At 48.0% G+C, this 17582-nt stretch overlaps 5 protein-coding genes across 5 annotated transcripts; 3 read left to right on the top strand and 2 right to left on the bottom strand.

Moving 5' to 3' along the window:
• Positions 1-213: 213 nt before the first annotated feature.
• On the top strand, positions 214-1070 carry ABOM_005983 (chromatin modification-related protein EAF6/MEAF6; the record flags this gene model as incomplete). Its single annotated transcript, XM_022533112.1, has 3 exons — positions 214-432; positions 524-760; positions 831-1070. The coding sequence occupies 3 exons, from the start codon at positions 214-216 to the stop codon at positions 1068-1070; spliced, it is 696 nt and encodes a 231-aa protein (XP_022387619.1).
• A 249-nt stretch (positions 1071-1319) lies between these two features.
• Positions 1320-4771, bottom strand: ams1 (alpha-mannosidase; the record flags this gene model as incomplete). Its single annotated transcript, XM_022533111.1, has 4 exons — positions 1320-1938; positions 1990-3979; positions 4059-4567; positions 4626-4771. 4 exons carry the CDS (start codon positions 4769-4771, stop codon positions 1320-1322), a joined length of 3264 nt encoding a protein of 1087 aa, XP_022387620.1.
• Positions 4772-5653: 882 nt separating this feature from the next.
• ABOM_005981 (uncharacterized protein) lies at positions 5654-6991 on the bottom strand (the record flags this gene model as incomplete). Its single annotated transcript, XM_022533110.1, has 1 exon — positions 5654-6991. The coding sequence occupies one exon, from the start codon at positions 6989-6991 to the stop codon at positions 5654-5656; it is 1338 nt and encodes a 445-aa protein (XP_022387617.1).
• A 6166-nt stretch (positions 6992-13157) lies between these two features.
• ABOM_005980 (glycerophosphocholine acyltransferase) lies at positions 13158-14852 on the top strand (the record flags this gene model as incomplete). Its single annotated transcript, XM_022533109.1, has 2 exons — positions 13158-14041; positions 14099-14852. The coding sequence occupies 2 exons, from the start codon at positions 13158-13160 to the stop codon at positions 14850-14852; spliced, it is 1638 nt and encodes a 545-aa protein (XP_022387618.1).
• Positions 14853-15480: 628 nt separating this feature from the next.
• On the top strand, positions 15481-17279 carry ABOM_005979 (MRS7 family protein; the record flags this gene model as incomplete). The annotated part of the gene is made up of 3 exons (XM_022533108.1): positions 15481-15547; positions 15644-16140; positions 16206-17279. 3 exons carry the CDS (start codon positions 15481-15483, stop codon positions 17277-17279), a joined length of 1638 nt encoding a protein of 545 aa, XP_022387636.1.
• Positions 17280-17582: the final 303 nt, after the last annotated feature.

Here is a 17582-nt window from a genome sequence, read left to right as displayed (position 1 = left end):
GCAATTCAGCAATGCAAACCAGCCAAACACCATCGATAAGACGTGCGGCCAAATCCAGACCTTACCTCTTTCTTTCCCCGTTCTAGATCGATCAAGCAGGTCAATTGCCAGGAAGAACCGTGGAAATTCAACTCAAGTCCAGCCACGAGAAATTTTACAAACCTGCTTAGTAAACTGAATTCTGAACATCGCGCGCAAAGCGAAGCAACGAGCATGACGGAATCCGCCCCTCCGCCCTCCGTCCCCAACACGACCGCAACGCCGGCAGGCCCAACAACAACCGCAAATCAATCCACAGCCTCCAACAATAACAACAGCAATGGAACAGCATCGGCTCAAGGCGGAGCCAACCGCGGCCTACCATACTACGAGAAACTGCGGCGCGAGCTCCGCGACACATTGCAGAAGAAGCGATTAATGGATAAGAGCATGGTATGCCGCCGATTGGATTAATCCATTGCTGCTTGTTACACCTCACCTAGTCCAGAAGGCCGTTTATTTGCCCATTACAGCGCTAACATAGGTGGACATGCAGGCCCAACTCGAAGATCAAATCTTTCGCTTTGAACAATCCTACCTCGAAGAAACAACTGCCGGAAACATCATCAAGGGATTCGATAACTATATCAAGGGCTCATCTAGCGGTGCTGGCACTGGTGGATCATTGGCGCTTTCCGGAGGTGTAGGTGGCGCCAGAAGAAAGGCACAGGTGACGGATGCCGATCGCGTTTTCTCGAGAAGCTCGGCGAGCTTTATGCGGGTATGTTCTTTCTTTTAGCCGCCGCAGTCTTTGAGCAAACCACGGGAATCAATGGCTAATATTGGCGAAGGACTCGACGCCATCATCTGTTCAGACTACTCCGTCGCATGCCCCAACTCCTACATCTGTCAATGGATCGTCAGGGAAACCGAATGGTGATTCTTCTGCGCCTGGCAGTGTGAAAGGAGGGTCGTCTTCGTCGAAGAATAAGAAAAAGTCAAATGCTAATAAGGATAAGAATGATGACGATGACGAGGCGGGAGATAAGCCACCCGCAAAGAGGTTGAAAATCAGCTACGGAAGGGATTGATCGGTCGATTTTAACGGGAGTTTCGAGTTGATTGCTTGGGTTTATCCTGCTTTAGATATGGGATTACGGATCGGATCGGTGATGGAGCTCTTAAGGCGCTATGGCATTGGCTTTTTGATTCAGCTAACGAGCATCTGCATGGACTTTTTCTTTTATATATTATCAAGATATCCTTTGTATTATCAAGCGCATAGCTTATCAAAATTACCTCCAAAGATGATGATACACGTATCGTCCGAAAACACTTGACTACAGTTGCAAACGGTAGGTAGCAACCTCATACGCCCTTAACTCAATGCCAACATCTGTGGTCTCCTTACCCTTGGCAACGGGAAGAGCGGTCTCATTATCCTCAAGTACGTTGCACTTCCAGACCTTCTTGACAGGCAACCTAGTGTGAATAGTGCCCCGGCTCTTACCGCCAAGTGACTCGTAAATACGCAGGATAATGCTCTTTCCTGCGCGGCGGGGTAGATTATCTCGGGAGACATCTTCGTCATCTTCCCCACGCTTAATAACGTCCAAGATGAGCGATGAGGAGCCGCTGATGGAGATAGAGTTAAAGATATCCTTGTTCTCAGAGCCAAATGCTGACTCAAGAACAAGTGGATGGTTGAAATTGTACCCTGCTCGGATGGTGCGCGAATCAAGAGGCCCAGCATGAGGCAGGATCGCATATCGTATGTGATGACGGCCCATATCTGCGTGCGCATCCGGTGCTTTGGGTGCTCGGAGCAGAGATAGACGCATTAGGTTGCCACAGGTTGCAAACCCGTATTTGGAGTCATTCAAGACCGACACGCCATATCCATTCTCAGACAGATCGGCCCATTTGTGGCAGCAAACTTCAAATTTGGCCATATCCCAGCTAGAAGAGTCAGTCGGTTCTAACTTTCATAGTGGACGGCGATTTGCTTACCTCGTGTTGTAGTGTGTTGGTCGTTTGATGATCCCATATTGGGTCTCATAGGATGCTTCTGTATTTGTGATGTCCACAGGGAACTCTACCTTGAGGAATTTCATAGTTTCTTGCCACTCAACCTCACTTTCAAACTCTACGTATGATGGTTCATCCCCGGCAAGGGCAGAAAGACTGATTGTTGTCTTAACCCAGCTGTTCTCACTGATCTGGGTTTCAGTAACGACACTGGCTCGATATGGGTCATTCTCAGCGATGGTGGTTCTACTGGAGTGCAACTCCTTCCTTGACTCCAGATGGAAAACTTCAACATCCCAAGCTTGCCAGTAAAGCGGCTTATCATCAAAGATGACCAGCTGCCCAGCCTTGCCGCCCTTCGCGATCACCTCACGATCTGTCTTAACATCGAATAGGGATGTGATTACTCCATTGTGGATGTCAACCCTCAACTTTGTATTCTCAAGACGGAACACCCCGGGCCGGATCTCCGACACGGTCACTCGAGTAGAAGTGGCTGGGTTGGCACAATACTCCATGAGACCCGTCTTCCCGCTAACTACGGCATACTTCCGGCGGTTTGCTTCTTCGAACCCAGTAGGGAGCTTGACAACTTCTGAACGGTGCCAAGGCAAAGTGTTGACCGCTACAAGGCTCTTGGAAGGTTTCTTGCCTCCGAGTCCAAGAGCCTCAAGGGCTTGTCTCCTAACTTTCTGACCAGTTTCGAAGATCTCGGCATAAAGTTTGTCAGAGTCATCGTAGCACATCTCGATGGAACTGCCCGGCAGACAGTCGTGAAACTGACATAGGAGCACGCCCTCCCACATATCATCTATCTCCCTCTTGGGATATCGATAATTGCCACTAGATTGCGAGACCGACGCGAGCGTGGCCAAATACTCGATCTCCCGAAGCAAGAACTCAGACTTGCGATTATTTCGCTTGTTGTTTGCTTGGGTAGTATATGTACCCCGGTGTAGCTCAAAATAAAGCTCACCATACCATGTAGCAAATTGTGTGCCCTTCTCAACCTTCTTCTCTAGTCTTGCGAAGAAGTCGTCCACTGACTCACCCATTTTTACTCGTGGAAGCAGGCCTGTCTTATCACTCAGGCCACGGCAGCGGCGCAGCTTCTCCAAATGCTCGAAAGTCGGCCCACCGCCGCCGTCACCCTTTCCGAACACAAGAAGCGATGTGTTATCGTTGTCCATGGACTTGTGCTGTGTGACGCTGCGTTTCACATCGCCGAAGTGAGCCGACGCAGTGTACGTCTCTGATGGCGCCATATGGCATATAACTTGGCTACCATCGAGCGCAACCCACTGGAAGGTAGTGTGTGGGAAATTATTTATGTTGTTCCAGCTAAGCTTTTGGGTAAAGAAACGACTCATGCCAGCTAGACGGCAGATCTGGGGAATCTGCGTCGAGTAACCAAAGGTATCGGGTAACCAGAAAGTCGTACAACGCTCACCAAAATGGCTTTCAAAGAAACGCTGGCCATAGAGGAACTGTCTCACCAATGATTCTCCACTGGGCATGTTGGTGTCATGCTCAACCCAGCTACCACCAATTGGTTGGAAGTGGCCCTTCTTGATCCATCCCTTCACGCGGTCGAAGACTGAGGGGTAGTATTGTTTCAGCCATTTGAATTGCTGCGCCTGCGAGCAAGTAAAGCGGTGTTCCGGATACCTGTCCATCAAATCACACTGGTTTGACCATGACCGAGCTACCTTACGCTTAGTCTCTGCCCAGGGCCACAACCAGCACGTATCGATATGGCAATGCCCTATTCCATATACAATTGGTTGTGTATCGGTATCATACACCTCCGATGAATCAACTTTGTCACCGAGGTATCTCCTGGCTATCTTACGTCCTTCCTTGATGGATTCTTGGCTCCCATTGCCAGCAATAAAAGCGTCCATAATAGCATTAGCTACCATGTTGGCTTCATGGGATTCCCAGGAATCTCCAGGAAACTCTCGAGCTGCATCTACATGATGTCTGTCAGCACAGCTAGCCAATAGACACAGAGGAGAGGATAAAACAAAATGCAGGTTTGAACTCCATACCTCCGATTATCCAGAAATCATAGAACAATGCCCGCGCCTCAAGGTTGACAGCTGTGATCTGTGCTTTGTGCAGGGTGAAATATTTATCAGGCGCTGGTGGCTGAATCGAATCCCCGCCAGGTGCATTTCCAAACATCCCATTACAAGCCATTTCAATATAGAAGGTGTGATCTTTCCCATCGCGCCAGGCGTCAGGGATGATCCACTCGATGCGCTCCCCGCCACCAGTGAGGCCTTGTAGCGGGTGACCATCTTCGGTCCAGACTAAACCCTCATTGTTCGCATCCCAATGAAACTCCAGTCGCTCTTTTTGACGTAAGTCCTCCGGGACCGTCAGGTGGATGCGGAACCAGTGAGTAGACCAACTAGGACCAAATGAAGCACCGATATGTGTTGGTTTGAAGTTATGTGAGGTTGCCTCTTCAAACGTAGGGCGCTCTAAATTCGGGACCGAGTATACGGAGAGCTTAACGTGGTCTTTGTCGGAGTTCACGGCTTCATAGAATTTACTGTAGGGCATTAGATGTATGTACTAATGTGGCATGACTAGCGAATATGTTTACATACGAAACGAGATTCTGTGCCTCGTACTGGCCGTTAGCTGTAAACTGTCTCAAACGATCTGTATAGATGCCATGGATGCGTTGACCGACGGGCCCGCTTGGAGCTCGGGGGAGAGAGCTAGAAGCTTGTCGCGGAACGTCTCCACCCATGATAACGGCTCCGATCAATTGTGGGTAATGATTAAGCTTATCAGGATATCGGAGAGTGATGATGTCTGCATCAGAGCAGGGATAGAGGATGGATGTCAGAGAGTGTGTCAATTGAGAGAGACAGCAAGAGGAGGAGTGGAGGGGGGAAGGAAAGGCAAAGAGCTAAATCACTTCCGGGGTGGGATCCAGGAACGAAACAGCAGGTGACGCTGTTTGCATTCCAGCTACTACGTAAATGCGGAGAAATCCTGTGACCTGGCCATGGCGGGGAAGCCTCCAATCCGGATGAGCATGGAATGTGCCCATTGGAGCCAAGAGCCAGCACCTACACATGATATATCACCGATATTCAGGCCTTCTTGGGTTCAAATATCCTATGGGCACAAGTACAAAATAAGAACTTAAGACACTTATAGAGGAAGACTAATATTACTAACAATCCTACCTTTCCTAGCTCTGCCCGGATTCCCAGACTTAAAAGCTATCCAAACCTGTTCGGAGGCCCCAAGTGCCCCATCACATTCAGTCAACAAAAGAGCAAATCGCTAGTGTTCATGCAAATTTATCATAACTCGCGCAACAATAGTAAGGATGTATCGAATGTCATGCACATAAACAATCAATTCCCCCCAGGAATCTAACCATAACGCCTAGCGTAACTACCTCCGGGATATCGAGAATAAGAATATGGAAAGTGTACAGGGAAATTCAGAAGGAATGGGGGCAAAGGAAGGGGGGGAAAATAAAATAAGAAGGATGAAAGAAAGAGCGGAGGGGCAGATAAAGATAGAAGGTGAGACGGGCCATAAAGTGGATCAACGATGCAGATGATACAAGATGTAGTATGACGACTGATCTGCCAATGCCACTAGTTATGCACAGTCATATCCAGGGATCAACCCGACCATAGGTAGTGTATGGATTGACCGGACCAATTAATCTGATCTTGGATTTCAATTGTCTTCGTCTTCGATCGACTTGAGCCTGAATTATCTTCTGTCTCGCTCCATCCAGCGCTATTAGGACATGACTCGTTCCATCCTGCAACACTCTCACGCAGAATCGAGTGCCTTGCTGTAGTGTAGAGCATGTTGATTGGCCGGTCTTCGAAGATGTTTCATACCGAAAGGTTGTGGGTTGTTTCCGATATTTCGGAAATCTTACATTGCCCTTTTGCCGATAACTGATCCTCTTTTCACGTCCGGGCTTCTCCCGCGTGGCTGGTCCATACCTTTGGTAAGCTGAAATGCGAACGACTGGCTGTTTCTTCTGATAGGGTGTTATCGAGTTCACTGTTCTGTCACTTTCGTCCTCACTTGAACTGCTGCTCATCGAGAGCCGCTTCAGGTCGGCAGAGAGGTAGAGAAAGTTCTGCTGCGGCCCTGTGCTTCCACGATCAGAATAGTTAGAGTAGTTGCTCGAAGAAGTCTTCCGGGAGCATCGATATTCTTCAGGAAACTCAGAGGGAGCTGTCGACGCTCGTGATCGTCGCTTGGGCTTGGTCTTATCAATGGAGTTCTTGGATAGCCTTCGTTGTACATAGGAGCGGATAGATTTGCGTACATCATGGGCAAGTGCTCGCTTGTCAGGCGAAGTACAGCGGGGACTTATCTTCGTAAAGTCGAACGCTGCTAGGTTCAGCCGACTGCTGTTCTGCTTCCGAGGCGCAGGTGGAAACTTGGGATACCCAGGTGGCAGTTCTGATGGCATCGCAAGCTCTGGAAAGAACTCCCACTTTTTCTCTCTAAAATAATGATTAGGAACGGCACGAGTTGCCGTCGGTAAAGGCCGATGGCGGTGATTATCATCACACAATGTGGTGAGCATCAGAGGCGATGGTTCTGGTTTGTTATAAGGCTTCACGGGGGAAGAGCGATCTATACTAGAGATAGGAGAATGTTCGACGAATTCGTCCAGATTATCCGAGGGTGAACGAACACAAACTGGGTAGCCTTCTGATGACGCATCAGATGTACGACGAGTTTCAAAGCTGACATCTGTGCTGCTGTCGTCGCTCCATCCCGTTGAACTCTCCATCGAGGGTGTATCGGGTAGTGGTTTCGCAGGCAGCTCGGGGAGAGGCTTATCCAAACGAAGTGCTGACCGAGCAGCAGGCTGAGGTGGATGTGGAGGCACGACTTTCTCTAGTCCCTCGAGTGATCGAGATGGTCTCACTGGAGGAGCCTGTCTTGGGACAGCGAGAGAGTTCGGTGAAAGCATGGCTGAGAGCTATATTTAAATGGTGTTCGTGATGGAGAGGAATGTTCTATTTGTCCCTTCCCCGAGGAAAGAGGGGAGATGATCGGGGCAGAACAGCGGTGCGAGAAAGACGTGTTGATAATAAGCAAATAGTCCAAGAAGCAAGTAACCACTCCTGTGTCACTTGGGATATCGAATAAGGCGAGATTATGCCTGATAGCGCCGTACTAGGCTTCCAAACTCCAAAGCTCAATATTATTTATTCTTAACTGCGTCCAGGATGACGGTCACAAGACCCCTGTCCCCGCAAAGTCAGCTTGTGGCTTGAGCCCTAATCCTGGCCTGCAGAGGAATTCCCAACAGTGGACCACGCGGGACCATCTTTCTTTAAGAAATAAATAGGAAACAAATAAAATGAGTGAGACCTGGGGGTGAAGATAAGAAGAAATAGAATCAAACAACCGACAACGAAATTAGAGATAGTGTGATATAAAGGGGTGGAGGATGCAGCTAAACGAGGCAGCCAGTTGGGGAATCATAATAATACTCTAGTATTATTACCCACATCCCTAGATAGAAATATCCGAAAATGGCAGCCCAAGAAATAAGAGACTCATCCAAAGTGCGGTGGTCTGGTCGTGGGTCTCCTGCAGGATCGCTATGGTCGTGGTCATCATGGGCAACAATAACCTCATGGACCGACGACAGGGTGACACACCCATGCAAGGGATACTCTGGTTTTGCGGCACCTGCACCGATCTCAACCGCCAAATCGACTATCGTAATTAATAGATGACGAAAGAGTTCGTCCCAGAAGCATAATTTCTGGAACACGGGAAATAAACTCATTACTAGACTAGTAGATAGAGGTTATGTGGCATCTAGAAAGGGTTGAAAGTATAAGTATAGCGCTGAAATATATCCGAAAAGGTAGACTTGGAAGGTCATGCCCGCAGCGCAGCAAGGAAATCGTCCTTAGGTAGGACAATACCGCACTGAGCAGGTGGATCCGGTACCTACCGTGGTGCCCAGTCCCCACACTTTAGGGGATCATCGTCCTTGACACCGCAACTCCCTTGAGGCCGATCCAAATGAGTGGAGCGTCACTGCACCGTCAGCAACCGGTATGAACTCGAAGGAAGTTGAAGGCCACTAAACTTTTGTACCAGCGCTCGATCGCGTTAGATTCTCCATGTGTTCAATTCTCCACAACAAAGAAAACATTCTATGCCATGAGCCGCCACATTCCTAGTAGTCTTTTCGCCCGATACTAGCGACGAATGCGAGGACGGATAGGAATCGTATCCGCGTGTCCTCACTTTTCTTTTTCCTATTCCTATTTTCCTCAACAGGCTCAACTTTAAAATGGCTATATATCTGGGTTGCGCTGGTCCATATACGCCTAGAGTCTTCGTCCGCCACAGAACACTGTATTCATGACACCCACACAGTTGGATCTATCACATTTAGCGTCTTGCGGTGAGCACCGCTTAAATCCTCTCTCGAAATTAAACTTCCACTGACAGTGTCATCGTACAGGAACAAGATATGACGGTGTAAAACAAGAAAGAGAACCCCTCTTCCATTTTTACTCCATGTGTACCTCAAAAACTCTCTTCCTGATTCCAAGGACTTGGAGCTAGGCCCGGATATCGTACCACGCTAATTCGGACAACCCTAACCGTCACCTCTAATGCCTTATGTCCTCCGATTATTACATGTTCCTTATTCAAATAGCTCAACTTTTTCTTTTCCTTGTGTAACAAGGAAATCCTTATTGCCCCTCATGTTGGTAGAACACCTATTCAGTAGTACAAAGCGTGAATTGACTATGGCTGAACTTAGTAGACTAGTACCTATTTGTTCACTGTGATGGTAGTACCCGTTACATGCAGCAAAAGGTTTTGTAGTACTCGACACTATATCATAACCCAATTATTGCTACGTTTTGCGCATTATCAAAACGTAATCCAGCTTGGTTAGTTATTCTCGGCTCTTCAGGTAGCACCTCGAGCTAGAAAAACGCCCGCTCGGAGCTGAAGTGCCCCGGGCCTGACCATTTTTCACAATGAACTGGATTAAGCTTGAAGTTATGGATAAAGATTACTTGGTGGAAGGCTACGGATTTAGTCAAACACAAGAAGCTCATTCCCGAGATTTTCCATAAATAGCTGAGTTTTGTTCCCAAATGGGGAATTTCACGAAACATCATTACTCAGGGCACAAGCGGGCGCATGGCATCAGAGAGGTAAAAAAAAGATAAATAAAATAAAAGGAACTTGAGGAAATGCAGAACACATCACACCTCCTGTGAGCAAATATTTTGCATGCACACGCTAGAGGCGGTGGTACCGAGTGCCTCACACATGGCAACTCAAGGATATGGACACATTCTTCCATTATTCAAAGACAAATTGTCTTCTGGGCCTTACCCGATTTGTTCACAATGAACGAGACTTGAGGCATATCCGCGCAGGCTTAGCAAGCTATAGCCTACCTATGTGACTAGACCGGACACTAGTATAGTAGTTTCTGGGATCTCCCTGGAATGGTTCCTCTATCCCTACACCAGACCCGCTGTGATGGTAGTAGCTATACCCCATGGTGCATGCTCGTGTCTGATTCCCAGCCTTTCAGTCATTAGTTCCCGTGTCGCTCGCGTAATCACATCTGTACTACCCAGGATACCTTAGAGGTCATCCCAGTCTTCTGGGTATCCCTGTGCTGCAAGCAAACCCCGTTCATTAAGGCCGCTTGGAGCGGCTGAAAGAGACTGACCGGATCCCGACCGTGGTTCGGACATATTTTGAGTTAGGGCTCGATCAGCCCTTGATAAGCTGAGCACGGTTTCGCTTTTCTTGAGAACAGCTGACTTGCTCGTGCTATCCCAGGCTTCCGACAGGGGGCAAGGGATGCCCCCGCGAAGCGGAATAGGAGATAGGCCCGGAGTTACTAATAGTAAACTTGCGTTCTGAGGTCCAACCTGTCACCCTGAGAATGTTTTAGATCGGAGAATCGGATCATAAAATGATAAATAAAGTCCCCGTTCTAAAACATGCATAGTAGGTCAAGGGGCTTGGGAACTACCATACCCAATTCTGGTCAGACTACCCTATCCACCTAGAAACTAACTCTCAACCCGTCCCAACCATATAATACAAAAGGTTGCTGTGTGCATGCACGGTACTAGTTCCTTTTCTTATGTTGAGACGCAGCTAATAACTCATGGAGAAGAGTCTAAACGGTCTTGTTAGCTTTTAGTAGGATAACCACTCAGCAAATGCCAAAAAAAAAAAAAGGTAAATGACTATTGGTTGGGCTTCTAGGCCCCAGATATATCCAATAATCAGGAGTCTCCGTCAGTAGTACTAGTAGCACAATGGGTCCAACCAGCGACGCTTCTTTCATGAAATGCTTTGATAGTTTGTTGTTGGTGACCAGAAACGTGGCGATAGAGTTTGGCCTAACAAATCCTCCCTACGTACAGTACGTCGTCCTCGCATGCATCCCTCCGGAATGCATCCTCCTGGACATATAGCTAGCAACACGACCGCCTTATGCTTCGTACCAATCGATAATTGATACCTGGTGCTATAGACTGTATATCGCTCTTCTTGATTGATTAGCTCCCCAATCTGCTGCGTAATTTGCAGTAATCCACTAGGAAGGAATACTACCAGCTGGAAAGTCGTTAGAAGAAAAGAATGAGAGCCGGGGCTTGAGTTACTACTAGTGTCGCTGCATAAATCGCATCGTAAAGGGCATACTGGGGTTTATAATTCACAAACTCGAGTCCGGACCGTTGTGGAAGACGGTTTAACAGTGACCAGAGCTTAGACAAGAACACCCTATCTTTCCCAATGTCCGGCTAGTGGGACGAGGCATTTGGCCTCTAATGCTTACATCAACTACGGAGTACCATGCACTGAATAGTTGAGACAGTGCAAGTGCAAGCTCCCAAGGGGTGGCTAACGGGGAAAAGATCCGAGACCGCATGGTACAGCCACGTGTGGCCGAAGGGTTAGACGCCTTTGTTAACTTTCCTTGGAACAACTAGGTAACAAAGGGAACAACCAAAATAGGATCAGCGACGGACGGGTTAAGGAGGTTTTACTCTACTCTCAAGACACTATCCGCTACATGGGATCACTGCATGTCGAGTGATATTGAGATACTCTTTATTCTTTACCTCACGTAACGGGCACTCGACTAAGTATGTCTGGAAAATGTGTGGTTGGCTAAAAGAAAAATCAATCCCTGTTGATCTCAATATTTTCTGGAGAAATTGTGGTCTCTAGAGACGAGAAGCACGATCTTCTCGGTAGACTATTGGAGAAAAAGCGATGGGCCGCCCGTAAAAGATACACCGGCCACCTTGTATCTTGATGAGTTTTCCAGAGGGCTTTCCGGATATAATAACATAAAGCTAGTTATTTGTACCACATTCTGCAAGCTGAGGCTTCTATCTGAGTACCATGTAAGAAGGCAACTGCAGTATAGCTGACATAGGTAATCGGGCAGGAATGTTGAATCTGCAAACAGCTTGTGAGGATAGGTGGCACATCAAAAGTCAACTTCTACAATCCGAGCGACAGCAGCGTACATCGTGATCACTCTACTAGTATACTTCTCTACTCTTAGCAATAGCCGCCAGCTCGAAGCTTCTAAGTAGCCTGGTGGCTCGGTCAGCGCCAGCCTGTGACGGCGAGAGGCGGGAATAGGGCATCCACAATTGAACACGCAATCCAAGATGACGTGAGATTAGTTACTTATGTCGAGATTCGTTTGGCATACTTTCACAGTAGTGCTCCTCGCTTCTCAATTTGTGCTTCAGTCTTCCCGAGCATCTGGTATACCGATATAGCAATGGGTCTGGCCAAAATGGCGGCTCGGAAAGCCCATATGTGCCAAGGGTTACGTTCCTAGTATATATCACGATATACAAGCATCTCGGACACTTAGGACTCTATCTTGAATGATAGAGTATCTCTTCCAGCCCAAGTGGGCTTCTTGGCATATTGTAGAGACTGGATCAGTATCGCTCTGAATATATCAAGAATAGGGAATACCCGGTATAGGTGACGGATTTCCAAACGATGAACCTAGGTCTCTGATACTAAAATTTAATTACGAATCTGTTACTTGAGCTTATGATAGTAAATAGAGTATTCCACTATCTTACATATTTAACGAGTTTCACTGTTTACATGTCGAATAATTACCTCACACAGCTTAAGTGACAAAATGATATCTAAATTTTGGACGGCGCACGGGATAAAATATATACCAATTACCACCCTTTATGTATGAAGAAGGGCTTGACCGGCATTAGAGTACTTCTGACGATTATGATATTGTCTGCTTATTTGTCCTAGGAGGATTAGCGAAGTTTAAGACAAAGGGGATCAGGGCACCTGCAAAAGCTATTGTCTAATTTGCCCTTTATCACGTCGGAGAGATATGGATTTGCTCTTACCAGCCGCATGATATAGGGCGCTGGTATTTTGGATGTTAGCCACCTCCTCATTTTTTCCCTTCTTCTTTTCTTTCACTAGCTAGTAATTCTCGACCACGGATGTTGTCTTGTTTCTTCTTGGATGTCTTTGAGTTGTATCCATGGTAAATGTTGGGGGACAACGCTTTCATCATCTAGACCGCTCCCGGTCTAGAAATTGATTGGAAACCCTGCGGGATCATGCACCTGGATTCTCAGGTTTCATTGGTTCCTTGGGGATAAGGCCCCATGTCGAGTGCAGATCCCGCCGCTGGGGTCCAGAAGAGCCAAAGAAACGCGGCCACTCAGCACTGGCCAACCATAGCCTACGACGCGTGCACACGCAGAACCTCAACTTTCAACTTGTCCTCAACATCTTCCCTCTTCTCGTTTTTCTCCCCACACTCTGTGACTTTTGGTCACTTGTATAGTTCTACCGGGGGTCATGCGCTTGGATCGTTGAAGGAGACTGGAGGACTTGGATCATTTGCGTGTGTATCGAAAGTTTGGAACCAACCTATCTACTGCGCTCGCCTGAGTAAGTACTTAATTATTTATATCGGTCTTTCATAGATCGATACGGTACCCACTAGTTCTTACGTTCGACGGCCCATCTCTGAAGATATCAGAGCATCTGCTTGTGATATTTGATTACGATTATCAGATCTGGCTGATCACGCCTCGTGGACAATCATGGGGATGCTAACGTTCGCCCGCTTTCTTACTAGACCCTATCCTCACTATCGTGACGGCCCGACGATATTCTCTTTCCAACAGAAACTCATCATGGAGGACGGTGCTTCCTACTCGACTGGCGACTCGCCTGATCTCCATGCGATCCCAAGTGATGACTTGCTGTCGGACTTGGACGAAGTTGCAGGATCCTCCGATAGTTTTTATTCGCCGTCTGGTACACCGAGAAGGCCCTCCTTCTCTTATCAGGATGATTGGGAAACTTTCCCCCCGTTGGACAAGTTAACGGTCTTCGACTTGCTCGACAACTTCTCGCTGTCCCAAAGACTCGAAAAGCTACAGCATACTATCAATATGCAGAAAGAAAAGATGAAGAAACAGCGGGAGAAGCTGAAGTCAACCTCCGCAACCGCAAAGGATCGCGTGGTGGGAGAATGGAAAAGACGCGTTCCTACTGCAGACGAGCAGCTTGACAAGTATCGCCGCCGTATGAAGGTCGGTGTTGAGCGTCTGGGGAAGCAGTGGAACGCAACCGCGACGGTTACATTACGCGAGAAGATCTCGTTTATTGCCGGTGTCCTCAACATTTTTTTCAGTGGCTACCTCATTGGAGCCCATCCGGAGTCTTTCTATATCTGGTTCACCATACAGCTGGCCTACTTCATGCCGATTCGATACTATAGATACCACGCGAAAGGGTATCATTACTTTTTGGCTGACCTCTGCTATTTCGTCAACCTGTTATGCATGCTGAGTATCTGGGTTTTCCCAAATTCCAAGAGACTCTTCATCAGCGCGTACTGTTTGACTTTCGGAAACAACGCTGTCGCGATTGCTATGTGGCGGAACTCCCTCGTGTTTCATAGTATGGACAAGGTTGTGAGGTAAGTCATGCCCCTACACCTCCCGAGTACTATCATGTTAACTGACTGGTATCACAGTCTGTTCATTCATATTATGCCACCGGCAGCTTGGCATTGTCTTGTTCACTTGACTTCTGCGGAGACCTTGAAGGAGAGGTTCCCAGCGATCTACGACATCAAATTCAGTGAGCCCGGGTCGCCGGACCACTTTTCGCTCCTGTCTATGGTGGTCTGGGCGACAGTACCCTATACGATATGGCAGTTATCCTATCATTGCTTTATCACCGTGCGGCGTGCCGAGCAGATTGCCGCAGGACGCCCGACAAGCTTTACATGGCTCCGCAAATCATATGCAAAGGCCTGGATTGGTAAAATAGTTTTAAGCCTGCCCGAATCGTTACAGGCTCCCGCCTTTATGCTGATCCAATACTTCTATGCGATTTTAACGATGATCCCATGTCCGCTTTGGCTATGGTCCCGCTGGGCTAGCGGCCTTTTCCTGACTGCCCTTTTCATTTTGAGCATCCACAACGGCGCAACCTACTACATTGATGTTTTTGGCAAGCGGTTTCAGAAAGAACTGGAAGCGTTGAAAAAGGATGTTGCACGTTGGCAGTCTTCTCCTGAAGGCACAGCTAGTCCGACTATTCTGACATCAGACAGCGCTGTTGCCACTGGGGCGCATATCATGGACGATTCTAACGATATTGCAAAGAATGGAGGATCCGACAAGGCAAGCATTGATAAAATTCCTCTGCTTGACTCTAGCGTGACCGCGAGCGGCATTGAGGAGGCTGCTTCCGGTTCCCCAACAGTGCGCGAGAGAAAATAGGCTCTCAGTTCGAATTACTCCTTTAGATGTTGTCGCTAGCGTTTCCCCCCTTTTTGACCAACTTGCGAATTCTACTACATGTGCAATCTTGAATTAAATGATACCCAACTCACTAACCCGTCGTTCTTTGCCATCGTGTTTCACGAGACACGCTTTTCATATACAGATACGCCTTTACCTCATAGCTGAAGCCGCATGTGTTATTCTTTCTTATTATATATTGCCATAGAGCGATGAATAATATTTTCTTTTTCTGCTTTTCATTAAGTCCCTCTCTGGTTTTGGTGAGGCATTTACTACTACTAGTAGTAGTCGGTCCCGGTAGTTTGTTGCCGCCGAGGAAATCGGCAAAGCTTATTGCGACCCCGACGACTGATGAGATAAACTCCGGCGGCGACAAAATGTAAACTCCGAGTATCGCAGTCACGTGAACGACCGCTTCTGGACTCCAGAACTTGGGGAGAACGAAGACACATCATCACTCCTTAGATCTTCGTGCCAGTTCCATTTGTGTTATCTGCCTTGTGTGAAATCATATAACTTGCTGTATCATTTTGGTCGAAATTGTTGTCCCTGCATTTTATACTCACTTGCTCTTTGGAGCACCTCCTTTCCAACGCCTTCCGTTATGTCTGTCAGCATTAGATCGGCTAGACTTGTGCGCAACAATGCTGCATTGCGCCCCAGTTTGATCGGTACGCTTGTGTCGCTACTACCTGCGTTGCTTCTACGTCCTGGTATTGCTTGCTGGGAGGGTCACCTTTTTATGGCTAACATTTATTCTTAATCAGCCCGGCCACGCCTCACGGGTGCATTGGGCGCACCTTCAGCCGCCAATCTCCGGATCAATGGCCGAGGCCTCCCATCTCACATACAAGCCTTAGCAATTCTGGTCCCTCACCGTGGGTACGCTACAGAGCAATCAACTTCTACCTCGTCCTCATCGAGCTTTCCTCCGCCCGGCTTCAACGCCGCGCAAGCGAAAAAGCCCATCGTCCCAGAGCCTGCTAAAAATGACCAACAAGTTGTTCCTAAACCCGAATTACCAGTTACCCCGAAGAGCAATGCTCAGAGCAGCAAAGATAAGTCAAGTGACGCAGGAGCAGTGAAGGAGGCTGCTGAGGAGAAGAAGGAGCAAAAGAAATTGACGATTGGGCAAAAGATCAAGAAGGAAGCCCAGCACTATTGGGATGGCACCAAGCTTTTGGCCACGGAAGTTAAAATTAGTTCCAGACTAGCATTGAAGATGGCAGCGGGCTATGAGCTGAGCAGAAGAGAACACCGACAGGTTCGCTCCCCATCCTCTTGCCTCTACTTTCATGCTTGGCCATGCTAATTGCTCAATGCATTTAGCTCCAACGAACGGTGAAGGATCTTGGCCGCCTGGTTCCATTCTCTATGTTTGTGATAATCCCTTTTGCGGAGTTGCTACTCCCTGTGGCTCTCAAGCTGTTCCCTAATATGCTGCCGAGCACGTACGAGGGACAGAAAGCTCGCGAGAAGAAGGCACTGAGCCTGAGCTCTACACGGAAAGAGGTTTCTGCCTTCTTGAAAGATACACTCAGGGAGAGTGGTCTTCCTGTGACTGCTGCTACTGTCAAAAATGAGGAATTCGCAGAATTCTTCAAGAAAATTAGGACAACCGGAGAAGCACCCTCGACCGAGGATGTTATCAAAGTTTGCAAGGTTTTCAAGGATGACCTGACTTTGGACAACTTGTCTCGGCCTCAGTTGGTTGGTATCTGCAAGTATATGAACCTGAATTCGTTCGGCACCGATGCCATGCTCCGTTACAACATCCGACACCGCATGCGGCAGATCAAGCGCGATGACCGCGCTATCTTCTATGAGGGGGTTGAATCTCTTTCTGTGCCAGAGTTGCAGATGGCATGCGCCTCTCGTGGTATTCGCACTCATGGTGTTTCCCCTGCTCGTCTGCGCGATGATATCTCTACATGGCTCGACCTTCGTCTCAAGCAAGGCGTCCCATCTACGCTTCTTGTTCTGAGCAACGCATATGTTTACGCGCAGGGTGGTAAAGAGACCGAGATGTCATCTCAGATCGAAGCTCTTCAGTCGGTGCTGTCCAGCATTCCCGAGGAGCTGTTCCATGAAATTGAACTCGAGGTGCACAACGCCGAGGGTGCCGCCACGAACAAGCAGCGTCTTGAGGTCATCAAGGAGCAGCAAGAGCTCATTGAGGAGGAGAACGAGCAGAACAGCGAGAACGAGGAGAAGGGCGTCGCCGCGCCTAAGGATCATGAGGATATTGATGATAAGGAGGATGTCACCATCGAAGCCAAGTATCAGGGCCAATCCGGTGAGGCAGCCGAGGCTGTGGCCGAGGGCGAAAAAGTAGAGGAAGCGCAGTTGAGAGACTCATCGACCCAGGCCAAGGAAGGAAAAAAGGAGACGACCTCCGCTTAAGGACTCACCGGATTTACACGGCATGACATAGACTTTCCTCCATCTGCTCTCCCTCCCACTCTTCTTCTTGTTTGTGTTATTTTTGATACGATAGACTACTTTCTTGTTTAATCTGCTTGATCATGGTCCACTGGCCTCTGCGGTTAGTTCTTATCTGCCCTTTGTCATATTATATGTACCATTTTATCATTATTTAGTGATGTCTAGCTCAATAGACATCCTAGGCATCATGTGGAATATACTTGCTTTGATGTGCCTGTGTTTCGAACAAAAGGGTGTAGCCTAAACAAGGCTGGTGCACAA

This window comes from Aspergillus bombycis, assembly GCF_001792695.1.
Source record: "Aspergillus bombycis strain NRRL26010 chromosome Unknown contig00063, whole genome shotgun sequence".
In the NCBI taxonomy this organism is placed as follows: Eukaryota; Fungi; Ascomycota; class Eurotiomycetes; order Eurotiales; family Aspergillaceae; genus Aspergillus; species Aspergillus bombycis.
Note: the sequence above shows the minus strand (reverse complement) of the source record. Positions and strands in the feature narration are given on the sequence as shown.